This window comes from Schistocerca nitens, chromosome 5 (genome assembly GCF_023898315.1).
Source record: "Schistocerca nitens isolate TAMUIC-IGC-003100 chromosome 5, iqSchNite1.1, whole genome shotgun sequence".
Classification (NCBI taxonomy): domain Eukaryota; kingdom Metazoa; phylum Arthropoda; class Insecta; order Orthoptera; family Acrididae; genus Schistocerca; species Schistocerca nitens.
The window spans coordinates 147,722,623-147,740,924 of NC_064618.1; the positions used below are offsets into that span (position 1 = coordinate 147,722,623).

An 18,302-nucleotide genomic window follows, 5' to 3' on the forward strand; every position below is an offset into this window, starting at 1 on the left:
ATCGCTAGTTTAAATCTGTCGACGATCTTACAGACTACGGACGGTGCATATCACTTTTTGATTGTGTGATTGAAAATAAAACAATCTTCAAACTTTGCTACGCGTCAACTAGCTCGTGTGTAGTTTCATTTAGGAAATGGGGAATTGGGGGGGGGGGGGTCTGGACCTCCTGGACCCTCCCCCCCCCTTTGGCTATGTTCTTACTCGCATTCCATGTGATTTCTGATTTCACCAAGTGAGGTGGCGCAATGGTTAGCACATTTTACCTGGATTCGAGAGGATGACGGTTGCTGCTCGTGAGTTATTTTTTTTTTAATTTTTTTTTTTTTTGTTGTGGTTTTAGGGCGCACAACTTCAGCGGTCATTAGCGCCCAGACTACGTTAGGAATGCACCGCGAGGCACAAGTTTAAAACAGCAACTAAAAGGGAAAACACAATAAAAGATCGACAGGCATAGGATTAAAAAAAAAACAGCATAATCAAATGTCCTTAGACAGGTTGGTCAATTTGATAAAACGAAGAACGCGAGCAGCTGCTCCTGGGTCATCCGCTAAAATGGCATCGAGAGTACATGGCAGGCCAAGATCAAGACGCAGTGTAGTAAAATCCGGACAGGACGTTAAAATGTGGCGGACCGTCAGCAATTGCCCACATGGGCAGAACGGCGCCGGCGCAACCGTCAGCAGATGGCGATGGCTGAACCGGCAGTGTCCAATTCGTAACCAGGCCAAAACTACCTCCTCCCGCCGAGAGGGGCGTGAGGAGGACGTCCAAGCCGCGGGAAGAGGTTTCAAGGCCCGAAGCTTGTTGTCCGTAAGTGCAGCCCAATCGGCATGCCACAGCGATAAAATGCGCCGACAAATGACCCTGCTACAATCTGATGAAGGGTCACAACAAGAAGCTGTCTGAGGCTGTAGGACCACAGCCAGCTCGAGAGTTAGAGGGTGGTAATATTCGATGCTCTTGCACCTGTCGTCATTTAGCCTGAAAGTTACATTTTTATTTATTTACCAGGTTTCACTCGATTTTCCCGCCAGACAACTACGTTTCGATTGGTAACAAGCGCAGGTTTCTAACTGTGGTGTGCGTACTGTAAGACCTTCGGTACTCACACCATCAGATTGTTTGACTTGTCACTCTAGCGAAGTAGGCGAGTGTCAGCAACATGTCTCGTGGTCTTATCGTGGCGTGTCTATCTTCTGCCGTTAGGTCAGACGATAGAAATGCCACTTGCACGCTTAGAGTAGCAGATTGATGGTGACTAACTTTAAACAGAACTTGATTAATTTTCACACACATTTATTAAAATACACTCCTGGAAATGGAAAAAAGAACACATTGACACCGGTGTGTCAGACCCACCATACTTGCTCCGGACACTGCGAGAGGGCTGTACAAGCAATGATCACACGCACGACACAGCGGACACACCAGGAACCGCGGTGTTGGCCGTCGAATGGCGCTAGCTGCGCAGCATTTGTGCACCGCCGCCGTCAGTGTCAGCCAGTTTGCCGTGGCATACGGAGCTCCATCGCAGTCTTTAACACTGGTAGCATGCCGCGACAGCGTGGACGTGAACCGTATGTGCAGTTGACGGACTTTGAGCGAGGGCGTATAGTGGGCATGCGGGAGGCCGGGTGGACGTACCGCCGAATTGCTCAACACGTGGGGCGTGAGGTCTCCACAGTACATCGATGTTGTCACCAGTGGTCGGCGGAAGGTGCACGTGCCCGTCGATCTGGGACCGGACCGCAGCGATGCACGGATGCACGCCAAGACCGTAGGATCCTACGCAGTGCCGTAGGGGACCGCACCGTCACTTCCCAGCAAATTAGGGACACTGTTGCTCCTGGGGTATCGGCGAGGACCATTCGCAACCGTCTCCATGAAGCTGGGCTACGGTCCCGCACACCGTTAGGCCGTCTTCCGCTCACGCCCCAACATCGTGCAGCCCGCCTCCAGTGGTGTCGCGACAGGCGTGAATGGAGGGACGAATGGAGACGTGTCGTCTTCAGCGATGAGAGTCGCTTCTGCCTTGGTGCCAATGATGGTCGTATGCGTGTTTGGCGCCGTGCAGGTGAGCGCCACAATCAGGACTGCATACGACCGAGGCACACAGGGCCAACACCCGGCATCATGGTGTGGGGAGCGATCTCCTACACTGGCCGTACACCACTGGTGATCGTCGAGGGGACACTGAATAGTGCACGGTACATCCAAACCGTCATCGAACCCATCGTTCTACCATTCCTAGACCGGCAAGGGAACTTGCTGTTCCAACAGGACAATGCACGTCCGCATGTATCCCGTGCCACCCAACGTGCTCTAGAAGGTGTAAGTCAACTACCCTGGCCAGCAAGATCTCCGGATCTGTCCCCCATTGAGCATGTTTGGGACTGGATGAAGCGTCGTCTCACGCGGTCTGCACGTCCAGCACGAACGCTGGTCCAACTGAGGCGCCAGGTGGAAATGGCATGGCAAGCCGTTCCACAGGACTACATCCAGCGTCTCTACGATCGTCTCCATGGGAGAATAGCAGACTGCTTTGCTGCGAAAGGTGGATATACACTGTACTAGTGCCGACATTGTGCATGCTCTGTTGCCTGTGTCTATGTGCCTGTGGTTCTGTCAGTGTGATCATGTGATGTATCTGACCCCAGGAATGTGTCAATAAAGTTTCCCCTTCCTGGGTCAATGAATTCACGGTGTTCTTATTTCAATTTCCAGGAGTGTAATAATAAGCATAAACATTACTTAACTTGATTCTGGATGCTATTTACAATTGACAATCTGAAGTTCCTTTGGTCTTGGTATGTTAATCTTATTCTCACATATCTCTGATACTTGACAAAGTGTCTACTCATTTATCGTTGTGGCTATGTACAGGAATATGGTAATCTCATTAGGCGCAGACTGAAACTTGACTATAGACTGGTACAGACAAATGCAGACTAATGCAGACTGACTAATCGGAGGTCTGTACACTTGTTATAATACCTCGAGCATTCAGGTATCACTGCGCGAGTGTGATCTGCGAGGAGAAAAGGTTCTACATTAGCAGCAATCTCATTGGCTGCGTTACGTACTAATACGCGGATCAGCGGAAGCAGAATTTGGTCTGTCTCTAAGGCAGCGCCATCTCGTTGTGCGGAGATGGACGAGTGCTGCCCCTGCGCTGTTGTGCTTAGCGGGGCGCGCTCTAGTGGGAAAGTTGTGTACGCGCTGACTACTCGGAACTATGTACACAACACTAACTTCACTTATGCTGTTTGGAGCATGTAGCTGTTTATGTCCAGAATCCTCTACCAGTTATTTTAGGACCAGGTATACATTTGACTTTAAGGATTATGGTTTGGTGGTTGGAGAAGCTGATAGGGATGACAAAATGGCTCTGAGCACTATGGGACTTAACTTCTAAGGACATCAGTCCCCTAGAACTTAGAACTACTTAAACGTAACTAACCTAAGGACATCATACACATCCATGCCCGAGGCAGGATTCGAACCTGCGACTGTAGCGGTCCCACGGTTCCAGACTGTAGCGCCTAGAACCGCACGGCCACCACGGCCGGCCGATAGCGATGACGTCGTAACCATAAATGTCAGTTCCAATTCAGCTAGCTGCTGAATCACATCTTGCATGTGCAGACCTCCAATGACAATGGTGTTTCCCCTGTTGCATCAGCTTCTCTTAAAATGCAATTTAGGTGCTTTGCGTCTCGATGCGAAATTTCGGCGCATGGTATATAACTTTGACAAAGTCCCAGATTGAGAATAATATGTTTCCTCGGCTTTAATATAGCACTTACGTGTTTGTAATACCGATGTCGTCTATGCTGGCGTCTACGCTAGGCCTGTAAGTTCCCTTTTTTTAATGGAGTATCCTACTGGTTGCGATATGTACAGCTGTCTGCTCACTTTTTTTAGTGGAGTATTGCTGTTTGGTACAGCATCCCTCCATTAACAAATATTCTCTTAAAAAACTACAACCTTCTGTGACTTGCCTCCCCCCCATACTGAAATGCAATTTGCATACAGACAATAACCATTACTCTCTCAGAGCCAAGCATTTGTATGTGTAACATAGTTGTCCACCAAGAGATAGTCTAAAATACGCCCGTCCCTCAAGGGGGATGGACGGGCGTATTTTAGACTATCTCTTGGTGGGAAATGCTGTCTGGTATCGCATCCCCTCATTAACTAATGTTCTATTAAGATTATTGTCATCTACAACGTAGACCCCGTCCCCCTTTCTTGATTTTGAAATGCAATGGCATTATGAAGAAATGTAAGTGCTGCAGCAGAGAATTGAAGTCGAATGTAACATAGATTTTTCACCATGAGATCTACAAATGCAATTTAGTAATGAAGAATAATCAGTGATCTAGTTGAGCAATGGAATCCGTTGCCTAAAACAGTTTACATGCAAAATTCTTCGATTCTCTCTTTTCCGGTTTTGCCAGAGTCCATGATTCACTATTATATAATTCTGTGCTCCAGGCGAACATTCTCAGAAATTTCCTCCTGAAAAAAAAAAAAATGGTTCTGAGCACTATGGGACTTAACATCTGTGGTCATCAGTCCCCTAGAACTTAGAACTACCTAAACCTAACTAACCTAAGGACATCACACACATCCATGCCCGAGGCAGGATTCGAACCTGCGACCGTAGCAGTCGCGCGGTTCCGGACTGCGCGCCTAGAACCGCTAGACCACGCTCCTGAAACTGTGGCCTATGTTTGATACTAGTAGTTCGATCAGGAATGCCCTTTTACCTGTGCTAGACTGTTCTTTATGCCATTTTTGCTTCTGCATCTATATGTATATCCCACAAGCCACCTTACGGTGTGTGGCGGAGAGCACTTTGTGTACCGGTGTCACTTTCCCCTTCTCCTGTTCCTATTTCGCAGGAGAAACGATTTCTAATAAGTCTCTGTGTGGGTTCTGTTGTGTCTATTTCAGAAAGCATAGACACAATGAGGTAGCTAGGTGCACGCTAAACTAACGCAGACGGGCTTGAAGTTCTGGAACATGAGACTTATTAATGAATAAGAAGAAAAGTACATATAGGTTTGTTACTTAACTTTTAATGAGTCCTTGGAATACATCTCTCTTGAATATTAGTACGCTATTAGCACTGATACAAATGGCGCCTTGCTAGGTAGTAGCTATGGACTAAGCTGAAGGCTATTCTATCTGTCTCTCGGCAAATGAGAGGAAGGCTCGTACGTCTGGTCGCAAGCAATGTCGTCCGTACAACTGGGGCGAGGTCTAGTCCGTGTCTTGTGACCTGCCATGTGGTGGCGCTAGGTTTGCGATTACACAGTGGCGACACGCGGGTCCGACATGTACTACAGGACCGCGGCCGATTTAAGTTACCACCTAGCAAGTGTGGTGTCTGGCGGTGACACCACAGGTTCGAATCCCTCTAACTCCGTCATGTGTTGTTATGGTTCCGTGGCAGCAGACTTACAGTACTTAACTTCAGCTACTCCGTAGTCTCTATGTTTGACGTTAAGTTTATCGTTAATCTCATTTTTGCTACTCCTCGTTACTTGCATTTTTCTCCGGTTGACTTTCAGTCCATATTCTGCACTCATTGGACCTGTAATTCTTCACTTTTACTGAGAATAGTTGTGTCGTCCGTTAATGTTACCCTTTGATATGCCGTTACTCTGAACTTTGATCCCACTCTTGAACTTGCTATGCAGATTCAAACCTCTACGAATCCTAAATTTCGCGACATCGCCACACTGTTCAGCCCAAACAAAAATCATCCACATTAAGCTCATACAGTGATACGATGAGATGGAATGTATGAAAGAGGTGTTGATGTTGACAATTATATTACAATACTTTTGCCAGAGGGGCCATTCCCCTCCTGGGAGACTGTGCAGAAAGCCCCACTCACCTGGTCCTTGAGGTGGTGCGCTGTCGAGCAGTAGAGGTACAGCTGGATCCCCAACACTGGGAGAGCAGCCCAGCACTTCATGGCGGCTGCGTTGTCCGTGCTCTGCGGAAACACCAAACACACACTCGCCACACTCCTTCTGTGCGAGAATCATTAAGGATTAACTAGGTCCTTCATTTAAAGCACAGCCATCAGTATTCACTGAGTCCAAGGGAGTAAAAAGCTCTAAAACTGGATGGAGCTGTGAAGGGTGCCTAGGGACTGTGAAAAGGCACAGGCGATTCCCGTTTTCAAGCGTTTTATGCTCCCGTGTTATGGCGTTATGAATTCTGCAATCAGAGACATTGTGCAACTCAGCTGTTCGCCCGTGAGATCCGGAGCCTTACAGACATGGGTGCCCAGGCTGATGACGTGTTCTTGATTTCAGGAAGGCGTTTGATACAGTTGCACTCTACCGTTTACTGAAAAAAAAAAATACGAGCTTACAGAAAGTAAGACCTGATTTGTGACTGGATTCGAGACTTCCTTGCTCAGAGAACTCAACACGTCGCTCTTAACGGAACAATTTCACAGATTGTAAAGGTAATATCAGGAGTACCCCAAGGAAGTGTGATAGGACCGTTACTGTTTAAAATGCATATAATATATGATCTGTTGGGCGTCGGGCATAGTGATCTAGTGGCAAGGCGCATGCTGGGAAACTGAGGGTTCGCGGAATGGAATCCCGGCCAGATCACGGAAATTTTCAGTCTGCCTTTAATTTAGCCTCATCTTACAACGATGTGACGAGTCACCAGGAACGATATGTGCTACGGATTCCATTTTAAACTGTACGTCCGCTTTCCCCATGAAAGATGCCAATCGAACTGGACGTCACTTCTTACAGTCACAACATTCTGCATTGGTTGGACCTTCCCAGAGGCAAATCGCTCCCTTTGGACTCAGATGTAAAATGATGTCAGTTTATAACAAAATCTCTGTGCCAAACACGTGATATACACTACTGGCCATTAAAATTGCTACACCACGAAGATGACGTGTTACAAACGCGAAATTTAACCGACAGGAAGAAGATGCTGTGATATGCAAATGATTAGCTTTTCAGAGCATTCACACAAGGTTGGCGCAGGTGGCGACACCTACAACGTGCTGACATGAGGAAAGTTTCCAACTGATTTCTCATACACAAGCAGTAGTTGACCGGCGTTGCCTGGTGAAACGTTATTATGATGCCTCGTGTAAGGAGGAGAAATGCGTACCATCACGTTTCCGACTTTGATAAAGGTCGGATTGTAGCCTATCGCGATTACCCTTGACGCTGCATCACAGAAAGGAGCGCCTGCGATGGTGTACTTAACGGCGAACTTGGGTGCACGAATGGCAAAACGTCATTTTTTCAGATGAATCCAGGTTCTGTTTACAGCATCATGATAGTCGCATCCGTGTTTGGCGACATCGCTTTGAACGCACATTGGAAGCGTGTATTCGTCATCGCCGTACTGGCGTATCACCCGGCGTGATGATATGGGGTGCCGTTGGTTACACGTCTCGGTCACCTCTTGTTCGCATTGACGGCACTTTGAACGGTGGACGTTACGTACCGTGTTGAAGCTGCATGGGCAGCTGTACCTGTACACGCCATCCGAGCTCTGTCTGACTCAATGCCCAGGCGTATCAAGGCCGTTATTACGGCCAGAGGTGGTTATTCTGGGTACTGATTTCTCAGGATCTATGCACCCAAATTGCGTGAAAATGAAATCACATGTCAGTTATAGTATAATATATTTGTCCAATGAATACCTGTTTATCATCTGCATTTCTTCTTGGTGTAGCAATTTTAATGGCCAGTAGTGTATGATCTAATGGGCGTCTGGCCTGGTGATGTAGTGGAAAGGCGCATGCTGGGAAACTGAGGGTTTGCGAAATGGAATCCCGGTCAGATCACGGAAATTTTCAGTCTGCCTTTAATTTATCCTCATCTTACAACGATGTGACGAGTCACCAGGAATGATATGTACTACGGATTCCATTTTAATCTGCACGCCCACTTTCCCCATGAAAGATGCCAATCGAACTGGACGTCCGTTCTTGCAGTCACAATATTCTGCATGGGTTGGACCTTCCCAGAGACAAATCCCTTTCCTTGGACTCTGATGGCGTGATGTATGATGATGTCAGTTTATAACAAAATCTCTGTGCCAAACATGTGATATAAATTTTCAGACAAAATTGTACCGAGAGTGATAGTACACAGAGCAAATAAAATAAACAACCTTTAGGGATAACGAGGAATCTAAACTAATGATTGATTCACTTAACAAAGAACGGAATAGTCATTGTACAAATCACTGGGGAAAATAAACGACTGCCGACGTATTGGTCACAGGATACCGTCTCCTGCCTAAGAAGTAGCCCAGTCTCCAACCGGAATCATAAAAGGAGGTCGAGAACAGTGCTCTTTGGGCGCTGATGACCCCGCTGTTTAGCGCCCGTAAACCTCAAACACACACACACACAACAGTGCTCTTGCGGAGGTATAGAGCCCATGTGTTCTAATAGAGCTGTCCCAAGTGCTTCCCCAGAGGCGCCAAACCAGAACGCCCTCAACGAGCTGTCACCTCTCTCCACTCGCCACAGTTCACATAAACTGTCCTTTGCCAATGGCAAGGCTCTGTTAATTTCTGGTCAACGAAAATGTTTGTAACGAAACAGCCTAACTCCCCTCCTAGGAAATGTTTTATCGACCAGCAAAAGCCTTGTGTTTCCGTGAACACAGTTGCTAAAAATTAAGTGCAAAATTCCCACTCTTCAAATATTTTTATTTTAGCCAATACACGATTCTCACGCCTCTGTAATTCTTAGAAAATGGTAGTTTTTTTAGGGGCTGACAATGGAACTCTTTTTCTGTATTTTCCACGACCTGAGAGATCGTTCACCCAGTGTAAAGGAGGCCCCTGGCTAAAAAGGGGGAAAAAGAAATTCTACAACGAAGTCAGCTATTTGTTTCCAACAAAAAAGAGAGCTCTTTATCTGCTCTCTAGAAAGACTGCCGACCACTGCAAACAAAACTGTATAGGTGAATAGCTTTGGCTTGCAAAAATAGGCAGTATTCTAGACAGGCCAAGTTTTCATCATGGTTCATAAACGTGCTCTCAAAGATTGTGTTGATACACTATCATGCTGTGCTATTCACCATAATCGGAGGAAAAGTTTGTAACGGCTAACTGTCGGGCACCCGGTATAGACAAAACATACCGTGGGCTGCCTACCCCGCACGCAGTCCCAGACCCTTGGCTCTTTCCTCAGAAACAGGGGCGACCCTCTGAGGACTAGCATGGAGTCCCCCAAAATTCACCTGCCACTTCCTCAGCACATTACGTGACTCAGACATGCTTCTACAGAAAAATTTAACATGCAGTAGCTACCCAGTGTAGAGAAAGTTTTAACATGAGAAATGGTGACTTAATTGTAGCAATCACCGAGACTGCTCATAATAAGTATCAATATATTTAATAGGTAGAAGAACGTCTCAGACGCGAACACTGAATGAAAGAAATGAAATAAAAATGAGGCATTTCATCATCACCAATATCGGCGAAAAAACTACACAGGTGGTCTCGCACTGAGATAGAATAGTATAGCAACAACAAGCAACTTTTTTATTACAAGTATCCAAAATTACCTCGAAGAAATGATTAGCAAAAATGGGAAGCAGTTCTTAGCCAAATTAACATTTTAGTGTGTGCACGCTTCACTCACTCAAGTATGGCAATCATACACACTCATACCAAATGCTGATATATATTGATGAGTTTATTTCAGTTTGCAGAAATTAAAAAAGGGGGAAAACCAGCTCTTATGTTCCACTCACGCCTTTTAAAAATGTTACTGTATTTTTTATGAAACGTGCCTCTCATTCGTACTCACACTTCACAAATCTGTATTTCTTATTAAGCCGCAAACACTCTCTCTTTCACCTTAACGGTGGCACACTTACCTTTAAGTCCATTCACTATTTCAATGATTAACAACCATTCCAACTCATCTGTTCATTAAACAATTTAAATTTCTACCATTCACTCATCAACTCTGTAAAACAACATATTATATTTACGTGTCAGGTTCAAAACAGGGAATTGGCAACAAACAACAGCGACTCAACTGCATACGATCATTCCGCGCGAAATTCGAACGACTCTCTCCTCGAATTCTGGCGCATGGCCTTCAGCGCTTGGCCATTATTGAACGTAATAGGAAGACATTTCTCTGTTGGGAATAGCCGGGCTCATCTCAGAAAGTTCCAGACAACCAGCGATACGTTAGGAGTATAGTTTACTACATCATAACACTATCGATAGTAGTGCCGTTAGTTCCACTTACAGTCCATGACTTTTGCAGTCATTGTCTATTATCAGTTTTTCCGAAATGAAGTGATTTAATATGCTGCTTATTAATTATTACATCATAAACTCTATCAGCATATGATTTTGTTTCTTGGGTGTAATGTTCATTCTGGGCTGCTTTGTGGTTCCCCAGGAATGAACTCGATGATTTAGATCACGGATTGGCAAGTGGCGGCCTTTGGACCGTATCGGACCCGCGATTGGTTTCAGTGTGGACCATGGAAAAAATTCATGGGAGAGAGAGCAGAGCGCTCGCAATGTACTCCGTGCGGGACGCATTTTCAAATATTTTCGTCGACGCTCGGCTCGATTTGCAGCTCGTGACGCACACCAGTGACAGTTTTGCTTAATCCGTGCATGAGCAATGAAATTTTGTCGCCTCAGGATTTGATCAAGAAAGAGAAACACGTTTCCAGTCTCAGCGCGAAATTATGTCCATTTTGCTCATATGCATCGGAGAGTGGGGGAAACACCTCACTACCTTTAAGGGGTGCAGGTGAAGTATTTCTCCTCTGAATCAGTGCTGACAATACAGACACGTTATTTACTGCTTACTGCCTACAACCGTACTGCGCAATGATAGATCGCAAATGTTGGTAGTACGAAAATTACCTGGCGAAATGTGCCACTTCGAACAATGGCAGCAGTGGTCATTACTTGGTGAATGAACTAGTCACCTATTGTCGGTTCATGCACAAAGCCCTGTGCTGGTTGTCTGCTATTTTCATAAAGGTGTTTTTACTAAGTTGATTCGTAAAATTTCTGGTATTAACAACAGAAGCATTTTTGGACAACTATTTAAAAATGATTACTAATAGTATTTGTAGGTATTAACACGTAATGACCTGCCCGTGGCAAAAAATTGCAAAGTTATTCACAGTAATCTGTCGACTGGGGTTGTTTATCTCATTTCCGTACATTGCTTTTTCTATTGTATTTCATATTAACATTAGTGAATAATTGTGGACGTATTAGAACACTAACAGTTGTTGAAACTGAAGGTGATTTATAATAATGAATTAGCTGCAACTAGTTGCTTTTATAGGCGTTTATTTTCCCATGGTGAATTTAAAGATGCCTGGCGCCCCACTTCCAAATGTTTACATTTATTTACGTGTCGTGACCATCGGTTCTGTATCAACTACTACTACTACTACTACTACTACTACTACGTGATGAGGCCCAGTGGACGGCACGCATCTACAAGTTTCCTCCTCCACTGTATTCTGTCCATCGCTGCTATCCGCCATCCGTCCACATCTATTGACACTTGGTTTAATCCATCCCTCCAACGATTCCTGGGTTTCCCTGGCGGTCTCTTTCCTGTAGGTGTGAAATCAAGGAGCTTCCGAGGACATCTGTGATCCTCCATCCGGACCACATTGCCAGCCCACTGCATTCGTTTGGCTGACAGTTCCTGCTATGCTGGACTGCTGGTATAGTTCCTCAAGCTCTTGGTTGTATCTGATTCTCCATTCCCCTGTATCTGCATCCACAACCGGACCGAAGAGCTTCCGAAGCACTTTTCTATCAAAAACAAGGAGCTTATGGAAGTCCTGTTTCCGGATACTCCATGTCTCACAGCCATATAGAACAACAGGTTGGATCAGGGTTTTGTACAGTTGAATCTTACACGGTCTGTAGAGAGATCTGGACCGAAGCAGTTGTGCTAGGCTGTGGTAAGATCGGTTTCCTGCTTGTATTCTGGCATTGATCTCTGCTTCACATGACGAGTTCTCAGTGAAAAGTGCCCCTAGGTATTTGAATTCTCGCACTCTCTTGTAGGACTTTATCAACGTCATTGCTAAATTTTGGAACCCCAGTTTTGTCACGGGTACTGCAGTTCTGACTTTATACACTGGGAGCGCTGCTGTCGCGTCACGTGACGAAACGGCCAGCGAGGTTTCGTAAGTTTGTGTTAGGCCCATGGGTCATCAAAGGTTGCCCATGACTGATTTAGGTAGTTTCACAGAAGTTTTGCACAAGGTATATGAAACTGCAAGTAGGCTATGTCCTGTAGGTATTGTTACTTTCTTTCTGCGTCTTTTATGCACTTCATTAGTTTCATTTTACATTTCTTCTTGGATGTATATTGACATGCGCTATTATAACCTGTCACAGATACAGGGATTTCAAAGCGTATGAGTAAACACAGTAGCCAGACAAGTATGAAGACAAATGGTTCAAATGGCTCTGAGCACTATGGGACTTAACTGCTGTGGTCATCAGTCCCCTTGAACTTAGAACTACTTAAACCTAACTAACCTAAGGACATCACACACATCCATGCCCGAGGCAGGATTCGAACCTGCGGCCGTATCGGTCGCGCGGTTCCAGACTGTAGTGCCTAGAACCGCTTGGCCACTCCGGCCGGCAGTATGGAGACAGGTGGTGTGTTACATACGTACGTATGTGGCTGGGAAGAGCACCATGCAGGAGCTGACGGCGCCGACGGCGAGCTGCAGCATCGCCACGGGGCTCATCACGACGTTCAGGAAGCTCACCAGCCTGCAACAGGCAGGCACACGCGGCTCACCAGGGGCTGTGCTGGGCCACGGGGGCTAGCAGGCGAGGGTGGACAGTTACATGGGCACAGGCGCATGGTACCGTGCGGGACCGCCGTTGACATCCAGAACAGCTGAACCCCATAGGTGCTCGAACAGAGCTTGTACCATTCCTAATAAAGAGACCGTCCCATGTACTCGAGAATTTAAGATGCTACACTCTCCGAGGGTGAAAAACTATTATTGCCACATCAGAATTAGATTAATTAGAGATTAACAACTCTTTTAGCTAGAACTGATAGCTCTGTATGACTTTTATTTAGTTCGTGATTTATGTGTGTTGCGATGATCGACAATAGATACCAAACAGTGGTTGGTTGTGTAATGCATATGTGCTTTCTCTTCACGTGTTTAAACCAAATATTATGCATATTTATGCTTATGGAAATCCAACCGTAGCAGCCAGGCTACATGTACATTTAACAATCAAGCGTCAGCAAGGAGCCTTAGTGATGAAATGATAGGTGGCAATGTTGTGCAACCTTAAGCCGTCGGCACACGGACCGTGCATCCGAACGCTGAGCTTTGAGCGTGCCGAGTTTCTGACGTCATAGCGTGGAATAGCACGTTCGGGAGTCTTTCCGAACGTGCAGAGCAATATCTGGTATGTCAGATATTCTGAGCGTGCGTCTGAGCGTTGACCAATGAGATGGCACAACGCCACCTACGTCACACGCACGCCGTCTCCCTTCAGCACAGAGTTGTGACGCGCCATATTGTCATTCATTTCAAGCCTATACGTATATATGCCGTTCCGAGCACCAGCGAAGTGAGAATAACTGGGAACCCCGTTGTTAACTGTGTGATTCGTTCCAATAAAATAATGAGAAACATCATAGTCGTGGCAAAAGAATTATTGTAACGAGCGTATTATGAGAGTAGGCTATTTGAAGGCAGCGACACACTGAAGATCCATCCAAAACGCATTGTTCTTCGTACAATTTGTTATAATTAAATTTCAATTAGTAACATAATTATCTACTTTTAATGTTTCTGGCAAGGGGTAATCCAATATGATGAACGAAGAGGGTTGTGTTGTATGTTTAGCTTAATGAGTAGCGTCTGTGTCCTATAATGAGCTTTTGTTGGGGCGGTGGTTCGCGTCTGAAGAGTTCCAAATTTTGTTTCCCAACATTCGCGTTTTTATTAGGTTTTGATACTTTATTATTAGTTTAATATAAGAATATGCTGCAATATTTGATGTTATGTAAATATAAGTTCACCTTTTTATGAGGGGTGACTTTGTTGGATTGGCTTAATATACAGGACAGCTTGCGCTACTTGTATAAAGATATTTTGCTCCTTTTTCTTTTACGCTTCGTAATTCACATGTTGCAGAGATTCTGCTGCTGGGTAGGAACAGTGATCAAGTAAGACTGACCTCGGGGTTTTACTAAAATGTGGGAATGATGAAATAATGTTTATCTTATTCGGAGAAGTATTCTAAATTTGTACCGCACTGTTTGTAATGGAACTTTTATAAGCCTGTGTTCTTATTGATTGGACATGGCACTTTCCTTTTCGTGGACGATAGAGGAAATGTGCGTTTTAATAGAGCTAACGTGGGAATTTTACGCGCGCCCGTTGAGTAAACAGTGTGATTTACGAACTAGAAACATCCCTCAAACTGCCGCTGGAGTGCGTTGCGATCGCGTATACCACGTTGGGACCCACCTACCGTATGCACAAGTCGCATCGTTCCTAAGCGTTCAGCAGCACGTTGAACTTGGCACGCTCAACGTTAACGTTCGACAGCACGGTCCGTGCGCCGACGGCTTTAGTAGGGACAAGATCCAACTATTCGGGAGTAGTATCTTACAATCTGAGACAGTGTTCCGAGACAAACTTTCGTCACAATGTCCGCAAACGTGACGTCAGATCCTCCTAGCAACAGCGATCTGAACGCCCATTGGCTGAAAGTTTGGATATATATATGGAACGAGAAAAGAGTCCTTATTGGCTGAAGGAGAAAGGTGGGGTGGTCTCTCTTGTCCTTCGGGAAGACAGGACGAGTTAGTCGCGAGGAGCCACTCATAACGCGCGGTCGAGTAACCGGGGCAGCTCTAAAAGAACGGTCGCGTGTGCATATTTCGGATGTTAAACAAGATATAAAGTGAAGTTATTAGTTATAAGAACGCCTTGTGTCGTGGGCAGGGTCTATCATTATGTAAAGTCAGAAAACGGGATTAATGTGTGTAAAGGGTCGAATATAATGGCGTAGTCCAGAGCCGCCATATTGTAAATGCTGATTCTGTGACGTGAGTGACAAAGCAATCTCTGTATTAAAACAAGTATAGTACAAACGTTGTTGACAATTAACAACTGGTATCCCTAAACACTCCAATTGAGCGGGATCACCACCTACATGGAACCTGGCGACTGAGCGCTACTTCTGTGCTACGAGGGACTTACCGAAGCAGCAAGACACCAGGTTAGTGATACTGCCCAGAGAAGCACTTCCTTCTCCCTACAATGCCAGTGAGGGTGTTGTAGCTGGCTGATTCGGCGAAGGGGGCCCAACAACGAGGTCATTGGTCCTATTGTGTTAGGGAAGGATGGGAAAGGAAGTCGGCCATGCCCTTTCAAAGGAGCCATCCCGCCATTTTGCTGAAGCGATTTAGGGAAGTCACGGAAAACCTAAATCAGGATGGCCAGACGCGGGTTTGAACCTTCGTCTCTGCCGAATGCGAGTCCACTGTGCTAACCAATGCACCACCTCGCTCGGTACCAAACAGTAATACTGTTCTGGTATAGAGGTATTGTCAATAATTGTCACTATTGGTAACTGCAGTTAATTCAGAAGTTAGAAATTTTTACCAACATGGCGTTTTCCTTTGTAAGGGAGCCCTTTGTGGTGAGTTTGAATTGCGTTCGGTATATGAATACACCGCAGAGGCGGCAGAGGAGCGGTTCTGGCCGTTAGAAGAAATCAATCTAACGTAACCAAACAGCCTGCCAAAAGCTGTGCAAGTGGACAAAGTTCGATTGGCTACGAAAAGCAGAGTCCTCTGTGCTGTCATTGGTTTTCTTCGGAACACAGCATTTTAACTCTTAACTCAATAACATGCGAAATGTGGTCTCTGGGACCCCTATGTTTAAACCGAGATTTAAGGAATAAGTCATTTGAAAATTTTAATTACATAAATTTATTTTTATAATTCATTATGTGTTGTTTAAATACTCTTTGATGATTTTATTGCACTAAATAAAGCCAGCAGTATTTTACTTTTCATCACACAAAATTAAATACTTCTCAGTGTTTTTCCAAACATTACACATAAATGGACTGTTAAAGAACTACATATTATACAGTGAAAAATTGTATAATCTCTGTAGCAAGTATACAGGGTGATTCACGAAGATATGAAAATATTTTAATATGTTATTCTACAAGCAAAACTAAAGGAAAAAGTTCATATAAATATAGGTCCGCAAATGTTTAGTTACGGAGTTACGGCTAATAAAAGTTTTTCCCTGAAATTTAGTCATTTCGCTAATATGAAGGCATCGCAAAACTGTATGAGGTTAAAGTAAAGTACGATTTCCATTTATTTGGTTGTTATTGATCAGGTAAATGTAATAAAATATGTCCCAGACGTGTATCTGCAGTAGTTTTCCAGAGAATCCAAAGAAGCAAAGACGAGATTTCGTAAAATTTTTAATTTGTTAACTACTTGGCCCAATTTGTTTTTTAAATTTCAGATAATTGCACAAAGTTTTGAACAGAAGTTGTTACCATCACATTTGCCTTAAATAAACACCATATCGGCATATTCCTCTGTCGTAAATTTGAAAGGCATCCCTATTTCATAAATAATCTACAAACTAAAACAGTTACTATGTGGTTTCACTTAAATACACTGTTGTTATTATGTTCTTTCACTGAACTATACAGAAAACTAACTTGTATAAAGGTTGTGAAATGACTGAAACAACTCACTAACGGTTGCCAACAATGACACAAACATTTCTATATTCTTAATGGAAAGTAAACAAATTTGCTTGTATAATAATCTTTGCTTCTCTGAATGTTCTGCAAAACTACTGCAGATACACATCTGGGACACGTTTTAGTAGATTCGGCAGACCAATAACAACAAAGTAAATAGGAATAGTGCTTCATTTTAGCCTCGTACAGTTTTGCGTTCGCTTCATATTAACGAAGTTGCTAGATTTCAGGCAAAATCTTTTATTAGCCGTAACTCCGTAACTAAACGTTTGCGGACCTATGTTTGTGTGGACTTTTTTCTTTAGTTTTACTTGTAGATAGAATAACATATTAAAATATTAGCGTATCTTCGTGAATCACCCTGTATTTTCACACAAATTCCAGGCTTTATACATGCGAACAAAATTGCACTCGACAGGTGCAAAACGAAAGTCTGCAAAATTGAATTTCAGTCCTGGGATCTACGTTTCTCTTTACCATCAGGCAGAATGGGTTTGATTTTACCTAACACTAAGCATTTTATTGGCGAAACAGGAAGATGCTCATCAGCATTGTCCTGAATTTCTGCCTCTGAATCATCCTCTTGTTCGCTAGCGGAGTTTTGATCACTGGCTGTTGCAAAATTGTCGTCGTTCTCGTCTATTTCTTGATCTTTATCACTGACATCTTCCTCCATTCACCATCTAACAGTTTCATCAAACTTAGGATCGTTAAAGTCAACAAATTCCTTCAAACACATTTTGCACTATGCTGAAGAAAACAGATACGCAGTTCGTGGGTGTGCTCTAGGCGATTCCAAAGCGTGTCAACAACAAACACAGAAGGTGAAAATGCAACCGAGAGTAGCACTGTAGGGTTGGCAATTTAAGGAGAGCGGGGAGTGATGGTGGTTCAAATGTTCAAGCGTGTGTGAATTCCTAAGGGACGAAACTGCTTAGGTCATCGGTCCCTAGACTTACACACTACTTAAACTAACTTATGCTAAGAACAACACACACATCCAAGCCCGCGGGAAGACTCGAACCTCCGGCGGGAGGGGCCGCGCAATCCGTGACATGGCGCCTCAAACCGCACGGCCACTCCGCGCGGCAACGGTGGTATTGGTGGTGGTGGTGGTATGAGGGGGGGTGTATTCAACTGTTCCTCTGGAACTGACCTTGGAGAGCAACTTTCAAAATTGTCGCACAGTCTGAGACAGGACACCTCTCGAGTTAATGTTTAAATAACTTTCACAACTGCCTCACTGTGACTCTAATTCTTCTGCCCGAAAGACGTGTTTCCGTGGCTAGTACAGTATAGGCACCATGTTGACGCAGTTAACTGATTGCTACAAGCAACAGAAAGTCGATAAATGATCGGCAGTTAGTCGGAGAAACTATCAACGATATGGATGCCTGCTAATAGCAACAGTCAGATCACCCAGTATTAGGATGGAAATCCGTAGTAAGGATCGCACCTCCTGGCAGCCACTAAGG

At 44.7% G+C, this 18,302-nt stretch overlaps 1 protein-coding gene across 1 annotated transcript in view; it reads right to left on the reverse strand.

The window, feature by feature from the left end:
* The window catches only part of LOC126260314 (odorant receptor 43a-like), an 81,806-nt gene that overhangs the window by 37,429 nt on the left and 26,075 nt on the right, over positions 1–18,302 (reverse strand). The window contains exons 3-4 of the mRNA XM_049957639.1: positions 12,723–12,822; positions 5,912–6,013 (exon numbers count right to left, since the gene is read on the reverse strand). Coding sequence (XP_049813596.1) covers positions 5,912–6,013; positions 12,723–12,822 — 202 coding nt within the window. The remainder of the gene's footprint in view (positions 1–5,911; positions 6,014–12,722; positions 12,823–18,302) is intronic.